This window comes from Physeter macrocephalus, chromosome 6 (genome assembly GCF_002837175.3).
Source record: "Physeter macrocephalus isolate SW-GA chromosome 6, ASM283717v5, whole genome shotgun sequence".
Classification (NCBI taxonomy): Eukaryota; Metazoa; Chordata; class Mammalia; order Artiodactyla; family Physeteridae; genus Physeter; species Physeter macrocephalus.
Genome location: NC_041219.1, coordinates 19,761,012 through 19,777,339, shown reverse-complemented (window position 1 = coordinate 19,777,339; position 16,328 = coordinate 19,761,012). Strand labels below are relative to the sequence as shown.

Here is a 16,328-nt window from a genome sequence, read left to right as displayed (position 1 = left end):
AGAGACTTCAATATCTTACCTCAATTGATTTTTTTGTTTTTTTACAGCTATGTGTGGGTAGCAATTACAAAGAACATTTACTAAGCACTTATTCTGAGCCAGATTCTATTCTAAATGTGCTACCTTTGATCCTAAAACAACTCTACAAGGTAGGTATCATTCCCATTTTAAGGATGAGGAAATTAAGTCATGATACAGATCTAGGCAAACTGGTGTCAGAGCTCACTCACATCCTTTACCATTATATTACATGACTATTATAGTAAACTAGTAATGACAATAATTCAGCAAGTAGTATTTATTCATATTCATTCTGTTATTTAATAAAAACTCTATTTTTCTAAACTGGCTTGCCTTAAATTGTCACTAAGTGAACAGATTTAGTGATTAGTAGTGTTTGCAATAACGTCACTTGCTGACAAACTAATTAAAATTACAGTGAGAATTGCCTTACTACAGTTTCTTAGAGAAAGTGTTAAGACATGAACTTTCTATAATGATCTTGTATACTCTAAAATCAATGATTCAGTGTCTAAGTGAAAGATGACACTTGTGCATTTCAGGATAGTTGCTGACATTGAGTTATTTATGTTTTAACATTCAGATGGTACATTTTGAACAGAAGCTTTGTTATTCTGTACAGTGACAAGGCAATTTTTGTTAAAATTTTATTTGGTTTGTTTCTTTTTTACCTACACTGCTTCTAAGTGATATGAGTTTGTAATAGGCAACGCTTAAAATGGATATGGCAATATTCATTATTATGTGTGGCACAGGTTGATATAATTGATGTAATTAACACATTATGTTGCTGTAGAAAATTTATATTAAATGAATAATTTTACTTAGGTGAATGAACCTAGAATATTTCTTAACCATATTGACTAGAGTAACCTTTCGTGACCAGATTCTATAATTAAGTAAGGAAAATTCAAGCACTCTAAGAACTTTGAAGGCTGGGAAATATTTTTAAGTTAGACATATTAAAAGAATAATTTTAAAACAAAATTAAAATTTATCAAAATGAACTTGCATGTATTAATGGATTTAAATGACTGTAATCTAATAATACTAAGCATCTGGATGAAAAGTCAGAGAATCATTTTGAAGTTTTCATCTATCTGAAGAGCACCATCCGGACTGTTGAATTGTTCATATTCAATCAAATATTGACTTTGTGTGTATATAACCATACCATCAATGAATAATAAATCTTTTTATAGAATAACTATTCCTTAAAATGAAGTGTAAGTTAATGTGTGTACTTTTGAGGTTCACTATACTTTGGGATAATTAACAAAATATGGTATTAAATGAAACATCTTTTATACTCATATACCATAACACTGTAGAAGATATTTCAAAATCTCTACAGTGTAAGTTAATTGAAAAAATTAGGCTTTATTACCCCCAAATATCCTAAATACAGATTTTTTTAATGTTTACAATCTTTTCAGAATTAAGAACTGCTATGCAATTCTTGTTGAAACCATGATATATATATATATATATATATATAGTTATATTATCAAATTAAAGGTAACAGATGTGTGTGACAAGTTTACAATTGGAAAAAGTCATCATTAAGAAATATAAACTGTCATCTTTTCAATGGAAATAGTTTTTAAGAGCATGGTTTTGAGAGTATAATATTATTATCTAAAATCTGTTATTTAAAAAAAATTTCCTTCAAAAACAAACTTTACTTACAATATATATTAAATTAATGACAAAAGACCAAAACACACTACTTTGATATGTAAATCCAACTTTTTACAATTAGCCTAAACAAATTCTTTTAGAACTAAATGATCAAAGAATTCAATACAATCCATGGGGGTTGCGGGGTGGGGGAGTAGACCACTGAGTGACAGAATACAATTAAAATAAAAACTGATGCTATTAATTTTGAAATAATTTAATTCTGTTTATATCAAAAGAAGACATTTAGAGAAGGAAAAAATTCAAATGCATAGTTTTGGGCAGTTCTGGTTGCTGGCATCCTACCCCTTATCTGTAAAAGAATGCTTGCTGGCATTAGTTTCCATCAATTCATTTGTGATTTCTAAATTAATTCTGAAGGAAACCACAACTTACTTGAAGATCCTGCTGAGTGTCTGTGTGCCTGATTTTTTTTTTCTCTCTTCACAGACAAAGCACTTCCACTGGTCATGGAAAAAGGGCCTAAATCCGTGTCTTCTCTGCTTACAACCCTTGCCTGGGAGCAGTGGGAGAGAATGTATACAATCATGAAACAAAATATGGCATTTTCTGAATGCAGCTCACATTACCCCAAATAAACAAACAGGCTCTGTCAAACAACCTTCTTCAAAATGATACCACAATCCTTTATTGCTGCCCAGGCAGAACAAATGCACTATGTCAAAGCATTTTTTGCGAATAAGAGCCAATTTTAAAATTGAGGTTTGCTATTTGAGTCTGTACAACAAAAGAAAATACTTTAGTACAGTAATTTTGATGAAAATGAATCTTAAAGACAACTGACGAAACTTTAAATAACATCACTTATTTACCAAGGATATTATTTAATTCTTAATTGAACGTTAGAAATGTCACATTGGATTATTTTCTGCAATATTTATGTTTTACTACTTATAAAATTCCCTGAAATGCTTTTCATCACATATTTGTATACTACAAAGTCACAAAAGATCTCTACCTTCTCATTATAGTCATTATTAATATAAAAATACTATACATTAAGTCTAATTTGGGAGTAAGGATAGATAGAAATTTCAAGATATTTTATTTTAAGGACATATGTGTCAGGTAATTTATTTCATCTAAAATTACTCTCAGAACTTTTATTACTATCTTGGGCTGAACTTAAGAGTTGAAAGAGTCACTTCTTGCCTATAAAATATTGTTTGTACATAATGTCTAATATCATTAAGTAAGGATTTATCAGGATTCAGCCCTGAAGTGGGAGAAAATGCCATGATGGAATGCAAAGCAGCCTCAAAGTAGCTGGGATTTCACCCAAACCACAGAATGCTTGAAGTCCTGTGAGAAAGCATTGTCCTTAATGTTTGATGTGAGAAAAATTTAAATAGAGTGAAATAAAGCCATAAAACCATCGCTGTGGTTAAAAAGCTATCCCCATATGATGAGCTACAAAAACTCATGAAACCAGAATCTAAAGATCATCTTCTTTCAGATCCAGATCTTTGCTCTTCTCCTTTACATCCCCTTCCCACCTTCCCACCCAGATGCATGACCTTCTGATTGTTAAGTGAGCAAGTTTGCTATTACTGAACTCAGAATAGAAATCATTCTATAGCATCAGTCACTTTTTAAAATGTATCTGGCTAAGTGATACAATTGTTTTGTCAAAAAACCTCAGGAGAAAACTGTTGAAAATGAAATAAATAACAACTGGCTTCCAATTTACACTTGTGATTTTCGTCTAAAAAATGTAACACATTCTTTCCGGATTTTATTTCAATTAGTGCACAAGAGTATGTATTTAATGTTTGCATTAGAATAGCTCCATCAATGCTAAGACATCAAAAGAACCAGTCAGGAATAAGGGGGAACTATCAAAGCAATACCACAATTTTGGTGAGACCAGTTACAAAACAAGGAGAAACATGTTAACCACATAGGGGACTCTCCTGCTGGCTAAAGAGGCTTTATCTGTAAGCCTCAGGATTTTAAAATCAGGTTTTATTTGCTTCAGTTTAATGACATAATTTCACTACACCTATTTAAAACGCAGAAATCCCACCCTCCTCCAAACAAGACAATACCTACATGTCAAGAAAATATTTGTGAACACATGCCTTCCAAAAACCTTGTTATCATCTAAGCCATTAATATCCAAAAGATTGTTTCTTCCAAAATAGAAAACAATGTCAGTTTCTAATTAAGCCAGATTATAACAGGGAATCAAATTTAGAAGTGAAATTTAACAATAACACACAATTTCACAACGGTGCCACCTAGCAGCTTAAATGCAAACCTAGAAATTTCATAAAGAGGCTAGCTACAGGTCCAGTAGTGCATATGTATTTATATTCAAATTCTATTTCTGAAAACACTGGCTTTCAAATTGAACACCATTCTTCCTCTTACTGTTAAAGAGGAGAGAAATCATAAAGAAAATATATATGTTCTTCTATGTCATGCAAAATGGATATACTTAAAAATGGAATATAATCGACCATGCTTTTAATACTTGTTCTACAAAAATGTATGTTTAATTCCAAAACACTGTAATATTAAACATTCTGTATGGTTATAACACAATAAGCAGTTTTGAGTTAATGTCAGATATGACATTTCTTATATGCAATTCAATAGCAAATATTTAAATAGTGATTTTGCAAAATTCTCGTTGGTCTTTGTTTTCTGATCAGGTCACATTTGCAGCCCCATCTACAAAGTTCGTAATATTTTTTCTCATATTTTCACAATTAAATGAGGGGTATGAATTTTGGAACATGACTTCTCTAAGCAAGTGGATCCTGGTTCACCTCCAAACAAAGCAGCTTAATTTAAAAATAGAGAATGTCTCTCATTTAATAAAGAACAGTGAGTTCCTCTTTCTTCTGCTTTTTTTCATAAACAAGATTTTATTAAATATTTATTTTAAAAGTTTTTATTTTTAGAAGTCAAGACATAAACAGCACAGATAAAAATAAATACCTATTTACTTATTATCCAGATTTTTTTAACATCTTTATTGGAGTATAATTGCTTTACAATGGTGTGTTAGCTTCTGCTTTACAACAAAGTGAATCAGTTATACATATACGTATGTTCCCATATCTCTTCCCTCTTGCGTCTCCCTCGCTTCCACCCTCCCCATCACACCCCTCTAGGTGGTCACAAACCACCTAGCTGATCTCCCTGTGCCATGCGGCTGCTTCCCACTAGCTATCCACCCTATGTTTGGTTATCCAGATATTTTTTAAAAAGAGAAATAAAATGTTATAAAGTGAAGTTCACTTATAAGCTACCTTTTAGTATTTCTACATATAGGTATTCAAAAATTTTTAGAGTATTATTTTCAAAATTAACCTAAGTGGTATCTTTTTTCTGCAACTTGCTTTTTTCACTGTACATTATTACATCTGTAATAATTAGTTACAGATGTAATAAAATTAGATTTAGTTCATTCAACTGTTTGAATAATATGTAAATTATTGTATATGCTATGAACATACCACATCATTATTTGTATTATTTCTAGACATATGAGTGATTTTAAAATATTTTTATCTTCAGTTGCAGAAAGCTGAGGTATGCATACCTCCATTCATAATACATTGTCATCATTGCACAAGTCCCTTTTCTTATATAATAAGGCAGAGACCTTGTTATGTAACATATGTGGGCATGAAAGGCACTTCAAATGTTTTACAGGGCTATAATATACATGTAATGAAATGCACAGAACTTAAACATGAAGTTCAGTCATTTTCAAAATTTTCATTTTGAATTTAAAACTCTCATAGAAGCCACAGAATTGGTACTAAGAGTTCCCTGTATACCCTCCACACAACTTGTCCAAATGATACCTTATATAATCAAAGTTTGATTAACAAAACCAGGAAATTGACATTGGTGCAATACCATTACTAAACCACAGATCTTATTTGCCAGTTTTCACATGCAGTATTGTTTTTTTTCTTTTGGTTTGTATATGCTTCTATGACATTTTATCATATGTATAAATTCATGTAACTACCATCACAATCAGAATAGACAATTATTCCATCTTCCCAAAGAAACTCCTTTGCTTTCCCTTTAGAGTCATACCCTCCCCCTAGTCTAATCACTGGCAACCACTAATATACACCCCATCACCACAATTATATAATTTTGAGAATGTTATGTAAATGAAATCATACAGTATGTAACTTTTTAGAAAAAAATATTTATTTATTTATTTGGTTGTGCTGGGTCTCTTAGTTGAGGCAGGTGGGCTCCTTAGTTGTGGCTCCCTGGCTCCTTAGTTGTGGCATGCAAACTCTTAGCTGTGGCATGTATGTGGGATCTAGTTCCCTAGCCAGGGATCGAACATGGGCCCCTGCATTGGGATAGCAGAGTCTTAACCACTGCACAACCAGGGAAGTCCCAGTATGTAACTTTTTGAAATTGATCCATGAAAGTCTTTGTGTGTAACATGAGTTTTTTCTTGTTTGTTGCTTTTTATTCCTTTTTTGTATCCATTGTATGTATGTACCACCATTTGTTTATCCTTTCACTCACTGAATGAGATCTGAGCCATTTCCAATTTTGGCTCTCACAAATAAAACTGCTATGAACATTTATGTATAGGTTTTTGATTGAACATAAGTTCATTTCTCTAGGAAAAATGCTCAGGAGCAAAACTACTGAGTCAAGTAAGTATATATTTAACTTTATAAGAAATTGACACATTTTTTTTTCCAGTGGCAATGTATGAATTTTTATTTTTTCCTCAGTAGCAATGCATGAATGATCCAGTTGCTCCACATATTCGTCAGCACTTGGTATTGTCAGCATTTTATTTTAACCACTCTAATAGGTTATGAGTGGTGTCATATAGTGGCTTTAACAATTTCCCTAGTGATTAATGATTTTTAAAATTGTTTCATGTGCTTATTTCTATCTGAATATTCTCTTTGGTGAAGTAACTATTCAAGCCCTTTGCTCATTTCCTAATTACATTGTTCAGTTCAATTATTAAATATTAAATAACCAAATATTTAATATTTGGTTAAATATTATTTCTGGGTGTGTCTGTGAGCATGTTTCTGGTTGAGATTTGTATGTAAACCAGCAGACTGAGTATACCAGAATGCTCTCCAGAAATGTGGCTGGCCATCATCTAATCCTTGAGGGTCTGAATAGAACAAAAAGGTGGAGGAAGGGAGATGTCATTCTCTATGCTTGACTGATGAAGCTGAGATATAGGTCTTCTCCTGTCTTAAGACTGAAACTTATACAATAAGAGCCAGGAGAGCACTCCTGGCTCTCAGGCCTTCAGACTTGGACTAGAACTTAATACCATTGGTTCTGGTTCTCAGGCCTTCAGACTCAGACTGGAACTACACCACCAGGCTCTCCTGGGTCTCTATCTTACAGGTAGCAGATCATGGGACTTCTCAGCCTCCATAATCAAATGAGCCAATTCCTTATAATAAATCGTATATAGTTCTTTATACTAAATAAATAAATATTTTTATAAAATCTCTAGTTAGCTAGCTTGCTAATAAATTTCTCTCTCTCTCTCTCTCTCTATATATATATATATATATGTACATATATATACATACACATACACACACACACACATATATAAAAAACCTTTGTATACAGGACCTAGAATAGCCAATGCAATCTTGAAAAAGAACAGTAAGAAGACTCATACTACCTGATTTCAAGATTTTGGACTAGAACTGTAACTTATACCACCAGCCCTTTGGCTTATCTATTTATCATCTATCTATCATCTATCTATCTATCTATCTATCTATCTATCTATCCATCTATTTAGAGATTTAGGATATAGGATATATATATATCCTATTGATTCTGTTTCTCTAGTGAACCCTGACTAATATAACTACCAAATAGTTCTTTTGTGCCTCCTTCCAGTAACTCATACTTAAAGCAACTACTGTTCTCATTTCTTTCACCATTGGATAGGTTAGTTTTCTCTATTCTTAAACTTAATAAAACTAAAATCATATAGTATACACTCTTTAGTGTCTGGCTTCTTTCAGTCACTATATTGTTTTTGATATTTACCCATTTTTCTGTGTGCATTGGGAGTTTATTTCTTTTCATTTTTGAGTAAGTATGCCATTGCAAGAATATACCACGGTTTACCTATTCTCTTGTTGATAAACATTTAGGCTGCTTGCATGTTTTGGCTTTTATCAATAGAGCTGCTATATAATTTTCATAGAGGTCTTCATGTGGACATTTGTTTTCATTTCCTCTGGGTAAACAACTCGGAGTAGAATTAATGGGTCATAGGGTAGGAGTATGTATAAATTTATAAGAAACTGCCTATTTTCCCAAATGGTTTTATCACTTTTCACTATACCATCAATGTCTGAGTGTCCTAGTTGTTCCATATATTTACCCACATTTGCCTTTTAAATATTAACCATTCTAGTGCTATGTAGTAGTACCTCATTGTTGTTTTAACTTAAAGTGTTTATTAACCATTCAAATATCTTCATTTGTGAAGTCTCTAAACCTTTTGCCACTTTTTTTTATAACTTGGGGTGTCTGTCTTTATATTATTGATTGTAAGAAGGCTGTGAAAAAGACAAACAGGAAGGGGGGAGGGAGGAAAGGAGGGAGGGAGAAGGAGAATGAATTTCTCTCCTAGGATGTAGTTTGACTTATCATTTCCTTTCATTTTCTGAATGTTGTTTCTAAGTACAAATGCTTTTAAATTTGATGAAGTACAATTTACCTTTTTCTTTTTCTGATTATGCTTTTTTTGTTTTATCTGAGAAATCTTTGCCTACTTCAGGTTTTTGAAAATACCATACTATGTTTTCTTTGAGAATTTTTATAATTTTAGCTTCTACATTTAGGCCCATGATTCATCTCAAATTTATTTTTAAGTAAGATGTGAAGTAGGAGTTGAGATTCATTTCTTTTTTCCATGTAGATGTCCAGTTGCCCGGCACTATTTGTTGAAAAAATTATTCTTTCCCTCTTTTTAATTGCTTTAGTATCTTTAAGGAAATCAATTAACTTTATAAGTATGGAATTCGTCTGGACTCTATTCTTTTCCATTGATTGATTTTTTTTTCTTTATGAACATAACATATAGTCTTGATTACTGGGGTTTTATAGCAAGTCTTGAAATCAAATAGTGTGACTCTCCTTACTATTCCTTTTCAAGAGTGCATTGACTATTCTAGGTCTTATGCATTTTCATATTTAAAATTCCATTTTAAAAATCTGTCCATTTCTACTAAAAAGCTTTCTAAAGTTTATTGAATTTATAGATCATTTGGAAAGAACTGACATCTTACAATTTGAGTCTTCCTATTAATGCATATGGTATATCTCTTTGATTTTTTTATAAGCAATGTTTGATAGTTATCATTGTAGGGGCCTTGCACATATTAATGTTAAGATTTATCATTTAACTCTATTGAAATTCACCTTCTCCTTCTGCTCAATCCTGCTTTTTTTATCCCTCAAAGGAGTTGTTCCTGAAAGCCCTCCCCAATTAATATCCTGCTTTCAAATGTCAGAATCTCAGAGTATGTTTTCTGGAGAACCTGAACTATGACTGTCTTCTGCAGGAAAATGCTAGCATTTTGGGGGGATAAATTTAATAAACAATATAATTGTCTAGCTCTATGAAGTATATATTTCTAGCCTTCTGAAGTATATATTTGGAAGTAAGTAAAATAATATCTTGTTTCCATTTTTCTCATTCCTGTCTGTCATACAATATGCTTTAATCCCATTTGGAAGACAGAGAGGTTACTTATTAGCTTCCTCAAAACCCAGCATTTGAACATTTGATTATGTCTAACTGCCCTCACTTCTGAAGGTTAGTGATGAATATTCTAGATGATATTTATATTCATCCCTATTATTAAGAAATAACTCCATTGTCTTTTGGTATGCCTTGTTCTGATATGATGTTAGCTGTCAATCTACTATTTCTTTGTAAATAAACTTTCAATTCACGAATTCTCTATTCTATGATGTCTAGTCGAGGGTTCAGTTCAATGATATTTTTTATTTCCAGAATTTATAATAGGCTTATTTACATATCCATCTCTCCTTTAATTAAAATTTGATCATTTTTGTTCCATAATTTTCTGTCCTTTTATTATGGGTGTTATTCTTATGTCTTTGAGGATCTTATAGTAGAAGCAGTTGCAGCTTTTTAAAATTTTAAGATTTTCCTCTTAGTTATGGCTTGGTCCCTGTTGTGCAATTATCTGTACAAGTTCCCCCACTAGTAGGGTGTTTTTATTCTCCAACACCCTGCATGATTTCCACTCTTGGCCTTCAATTACCCCAGTATCCTTTTAGCATAAATGCTTGATCCATTCCCCTGTCTTGACTCAAAAAAAAAAAAAGTCTGTTCTACTACTATTAATACTTACCTTGTTTTGTGTTCAGCTGTACCTCTTCAACATATGAAAAAAAATCATTTATCATTGCTATGTATTTGCCATACATTTGTAGGTAGTATAATATGGTGGGATGGGGAGGAAGGAGATTAATGTCAGAGCATTAATCTCATAGAACAATTTTGATTAGTAATGTACCCAATCTGTTTTCATTCATTTTTAGAGGTATAATAATTAAATGTAATATCCCTTCCTTTATCCTGGCATTCCTTGGCACTTTTATATTCCCCATTCTTGCTCCAAAGTGGCCACACAAAAATCTGTGCAAAAGTGCTAGTCAATAACACGTAAGGTGTTAATAGCCTGAAGTACCAATTTTCCTAGGGTAATCTACATGTCACTCTGCCACAGGGATCTCTATTAAAATGCAAGAAAATACTTGGTGAGTGATTATTTCAAATATGTACATAGATTCTATATATTTTCATAAACACACTAATTTTAGCTCTTGTCTTAATTTTTCTCCTCTTTCAGGAAAACTCCTTGAATGAGTTATTCATGAGAATGATGAATAACTGCTCTGGATACGATAATACTAGTTCCCATTAGGGAATACATTATCTTTTTATACTAAATTCTACGTGGTAAGTTAAATTATAATCAGTTTTCCTGGTTAATGTAGAATCTGAGCAAGGAATATTTACTAGTTGACATAGATGGAAGGTGTCATAAAGTTAGGGTCACTTGATGCATCCATTTTCACCTGCCAAGGAGGCCACACACTTCCATCACTGGTTAGGGTAACCTCTTCTCTGGAAATTTCTGGAAACACATTTAAAATTTCTTGTTTGGGGACTCTTTCTCTAGACTCCATATTGGCCATTCTCCTTCTGCTAATATAGTCTTCCTTCTAATAGCATATATATAGTTCAACTGACTTTTGCAATGCCCATTAGTTATACTGTCTAGAGTCTACACTCTGGTGACCAAGTTAGAACTTGGTTGTTCCTAAAGCTCCAACAATTAAAAAATAATTTTTTTTTGAGGTGGCCCATTTTTAAAAAGTCTTTATTGAATGTGTTACAATATTGCTTCTGTTTTATGTTTTGGATATTTGGCCGCAAGGCATGTGGGCTCTTAGTTCCCCCACCAGGCATCGAAACCTGCACCCCCTGGATTGGAAGACGAAGTCTTAACCACTGGACCACCAGGGAAGTCCTGAGCTCCAATAATTTACACTTTATTACTTAGAATGGTTGAGTTCACAATTACTTTCTAATTTTTATCTGGTTTGATTTCCTGAGTTGTGAGGGTAATTTGCTGTTTCCCTCAAATATCCTACTCTTAAAATATTCTAGAAAATAACGTTATTATACAACTTCTTGTCCAGAGTATTTTAAAAAATACGGTAGCATGCTAATATTTTAAAATCTACCATATATAATTAATATTTTAAAGTAATATCATATTTTAAAGTTATATTACAATCCAAGAAAACATGGTACTATTTTAATACATAGCATTTTGACATTATCCCAAAAAGATACAGTTGTGGTATTTTCAAAATTTACACTACTTATGGACATATCTTAAAGTGTCATTTATTGAGTACTGGTGTGCACATTTTTTCTGAACTTTAAACACATTTCTTACCACAAGCTGAACTCTTCCACCATTAAGTACATCTGGATCTAACTCAGGCAAGAAGTGATTGCTGCATAGTGACAAAAACAGAAATCATATCATTATATAAATGTAGAGGAAGACTATGAAAGACATGCCCAATGAAAAGTTTGGGAGAAATAAATAATTTACAAAATGGAAATAATAGTTTTCTTAAATTAGGTGACATGCAAAGATACATACAAATTTACATCTTTTCATAGTCATTTTAAAATTCAGTTTGACATGAAATTTAAATTTCTAAACAACACTTTAATGCCACCCTTCTTTGCCGAACATAAGCACATACACAGATCAAAAATCTGAAAGTACCAATAACCATAGCTAATAAATTATAGAAAATATAAATATTTTACTACATGTACTTATATATCTTACTTATAAGAAAGGCGAAACTTCCTATTTTTAAAATAGCTCTGGTGTATTTAAGGCATTATACTAATGCTTACAATGAACTTCTGTTGATATTTGGCTTTTCAAGAACTTCTGTTTTTGAAAACAATTTTTCTTAAAATATTACTACCTATATCTTCTTTTATATATTATATTATATTTTCAAAACAAAATCCATCAACAATTGCCTGTTGCATTATATGTTTAAACATAACTTATTTAGGAGTAAGGGATGTTGTGAAATGTTTAAGTATATCTAAAATACATCCTGAAACATTTTGCTTGTATTTTTCACATTATCTATACAGATGCTTTTATATTTCTAAACTAGACCTCTTATACCTGGTTAATACAGATGGTAAGCTATGGGTTATACTATATTTGTTTACAGTCTTAAGAATGTCATGTTATGAATTATGCTAAATTAATACCAACATAAAATAAATTGTGCTTGCATTAATTAGAATACTTAGCAAAATAAAAAATTCTCAAATGTTGATTGCTTTATTCCTACTTTCTTTGCTCACAATGAAATAGGATATAACAATCCAGATTTTGAAATGTTTTAATTTCACTTTCATTCTTCACTTTCTTTTCCATGTTTTTAAAGAAATTATATGGATAGAATTGACTACATACAAAGGTTTCAATTCGTATATATTATTAAAAAAGTTTCATTTTTGCACATCATAATTTTCTGCTAAATTAAGTCTTAGCCCTCATAATTGTAGATTTGTTTGTTTGTTACTCATTTAAATAGTTATCACCCACAATCCCTGGAAACGTTTCCAAAGTGGCATCTACATTTAGATTCAATACTGGTTTACATATTGAATAAATGCTTATAATATCACTTTTTTTTTACTGTTTTGTGGATATATGTAGCTAAAATGAAAGTCTTAAAAATTTATGTTAGCTGTATAGCACAAGGAACTATACTCAATATTTTGTAATAACCTATAAGAGAAAAAACATGAAAAAGAATATGTATGTGCTGTACACCTGAAACTAACACAACATTGTAAATCAACTATACTTCAATTTTTTAAAATTTATGTCAGAATATTATATCTAGAGTTCTTTTTCTTTAAAACTTTGGTTTAGTGGTTATGCACATAAGTGCTTTATGTTACATTTTTTGGGCTGAATTTTGTTCCTTCAAAGTTTATATGTTCAGATCTTAAGCTTCAATACCTCAGAATATGACTATGTGAAGATAGGGCCTTTAAAGAGGTATTTAAGATAAAAAGAGGTCATAGGGGTGGGCCCTAATCCAATATAACTGGTGTCCTCGTAAGAAGAGGTTAAAACACAGATAACACAGGTGGAGGGATGGTCATGTGAGGACACAGAGAGAAGGTACCCATCTGCAAGCCAAGGAGATGGGCCTCTAAAGAAATCAAACTTGCTGACTCCTTGATCTTGGACTTATAACCTCCAGAACTGTGAGAAAATATCGATACATCTCTGCTCTTAAAGCCACACAATCTGTGGTATTTTGTTATGGCAGCCCTAGAAAACTAATACATACATTAATGTAATAAAAATTTATTGATTACCTATTAAGCTCAAGGCACCTTGTTTGCTGCTAAGGGACATCAACATTTGATACCCTCAACCTTGAGAGCTCACTTCTATTGTGAAGTAGAGAGATAAGATATTATCATCTCACTATAAAGAGGAAACTAAAGCATTGAGACATCATTGAAAATCAGTTACATGACTGGTAAAGTGGCATCAGGGTTGCATTATAATTTTAACTGCCAAACATAAATGATAACAAAACTAACATAAAATAAAATACTATAACCTCCAATACATATGATATTTATAAACAGTTAATAGATACCATGCATTTTACTTTATAAAGTGGAATCATTTGTGTGGTTCATCATCACCATCAATCATTTGTTGGTTTTAAGCAATACAGAAACTAAGTTCTTGAATATTTTATGGTGAAAAATATAACCAGTGATCAAATCTATTCTATGTAAGAGGCCATTTATAACCTGGCAATGTAGAGTATTGGCCTTTGGCTATATAAAGTCATGTTTGTTTTAGCACAATTAACCTAGGTTTCAGTTTTCAAGATGTACTTGCAATACAAAAATCTAATTTAAAGGAAATGACCTCACCATTTCATGTTTCTGGAACTAGTTTCATGAACCCCAACCTGTGTATGAAGCCATTGGTATGTATATTCTTTATTCCTTTCTAATTTTTCATTTGCAGTGGTATCCTTATACATAAATTCTTCTTCCTTACCTAGGGAAAAAGTATGGAAATTTTATTTGTTATTTAAAGAGATAAAATTTTGGCCAAGCAGTTCAGTCTAGGCTAACAATTTTATCACACGAAAAAAAAGAGAAACAAGACAATTGAATTCATGGGAGCTAAATCATCTGTAAGAGAAATAATGTCAGTCACTTATAGATTAAGTGCTTTTCCAGCTTGAGCTTCAAACCCACCTATTTTGAAATATAAAGGAGTTGTTTTAGTGCAACCTACATTTTATAGGGCTTGTTTTTTAGTGTTTCAGAAAGTGCAAATAATTATTTTTGGCAGACGGAGTTTAAAGTCTAATTGTTCTCATGCTATCTTACCCATATGTAGAATTTATAAATTATATTGAGGATTTTCAAAACAGAATTTTAATTCTATGTAAAACTAAGCTTGGTTTGTGTAAGCTAGTACAATACTTAAGTTAGGATGTCATTTATATTAGATTTAGGAAACCTGTGCTAATGCCATAGCAGTGATTTCAAAGATGGAGGGGGAAAGCGTAACAATGAAGATGGGTATGGAGAATATGCAAGAGGACAAATTATACAAGGTAAGAACACAAGATAACAAATATAAAGAAAAATAAAATAGTAAGAAAATAAAAGAAAAAGAAAAATCTGACTGTTATAGTCACATTTAAATTTACTATATATATGTTTGTAGTTTCAAAAAAAAACCCTGCAGACATTGCTGCTACATCAATGTCATGCATTTGAGTTACAATCCATTTGAGTTACAATGAAGACCTGTTGTTTTAGAGCACTTCTCTTGAGTTTTTAGACTGCTTCTTTTTTGGTGCCATCACCATACTTAGGGACTTGTTAGCATTGTAGGCTTGACTGACAGTACACCAGAGAAGGTACCTCTTGAAACTAACTCATGGTAATCAAACTCACAAGAATTCTATAATTTAAAACCTGATGTTTAAAATGTCTATTTATTAATTGGAATTATCCTTTCACTATAGATCTTCGTACATAGAAAGTCATTTTATGTTTGCAAGTTGTTTGGAAAACAAATGGAGCATGGTGCAAAGCCTATTTTGAATGCTTGGTGCTGTACAGAGACACATACATGTATACACATGTATACATCACACACGTATACACACATTTAGCATCTGTCTTTCTGAATATGTTGAGGATGGTACATTCATCATGTCTTTTTATTCCTTAAAAGTTACTGTTGTATTAGTGAAATGACTCTAGTTTTCAGTCCAAAGAGATACTGGAGCCAGTTCTCAGGAAAGCTACAAATCAAGATTTTTTTTCTCTAAATTACGTTACTTAGTAAAGTTAACTTCCTGTTAACTTCTTGTGCCACCTTATGTTTCTAAAATGGTCATACCCCTTCTTCCTGAGTTTAAGCCAATCCTTCCATAGTTGCTGTATTGAAGGAACAATTACTTCACTTTCAAGGGCTGACCGCTGAATCCATGAGCAGACACCATTTTGATAAATGGCCTTCCTTATAAAGAAACTATAAAAGAGACTCAAACAAAGGGAAGATTTGGGGCTGCTACAGCCATACTGCATTAAGCATTAAGTCTCTTCGCCAGCAGAGTCCCAGCCTTTTATCTGCCTTTCTTGGTTGACTAGACCAAATGGTGAACCCATGAGTACAATGACAGATAGTAGTGAGGAATCAGTGACCCGGATAATCAGCTGAACCCACGACTGGAAACTTACCTACTCTTGATATGTAGAGAATCGTTTTCTAGCAAGTGTACTATTAGCTGAAAATAAAAATTATCTCTACGTCTTTCTGTTTTTAAAAATAGTGACATATACTTGCAGTAGTCCCTTTCCTCTCACTGCTGTGGCCTCTCCCGTTGCGGAGCACAGGCTCCGGACGCGCAGGCTCAGCGGCCATGGCTCACGGGCCCAGCTGCTCCGC

General features: G+C 32.3%; 1 protein-coding gene across 1 annotated transcript in view; it reads right to left on the bottom strand.

Annotated features, from left to right (window-relative positions):
* The window catches only part of LRRIQ1 (leucine rich repeats and IQ motif containing 1), a 291,039-nt gene that overhangs the window by 16,535 nt on the left and 258,176 nt on the right, over positions 1-16,328 (bottom strand). Inside the window, exons 24-26 of the mRNA XM_055085241.1 lie at positions 14,285-14,414; positions 11,727-11,787; positions 2,098-2,218 (exon numbers count right to left, since the gene is read on the bottom strand). Coding sequence (XP_054941216.1) covers positions 2,098-2,218; positions 11,727-11,787; positions 14,285-14,414 — 312 coding nt within the window. The remainder of the gene's footprint in view (positions 1-2,097; positions 2,219-11,726; positions 11,788-14,284; positions 14,415-16,328) is intronic.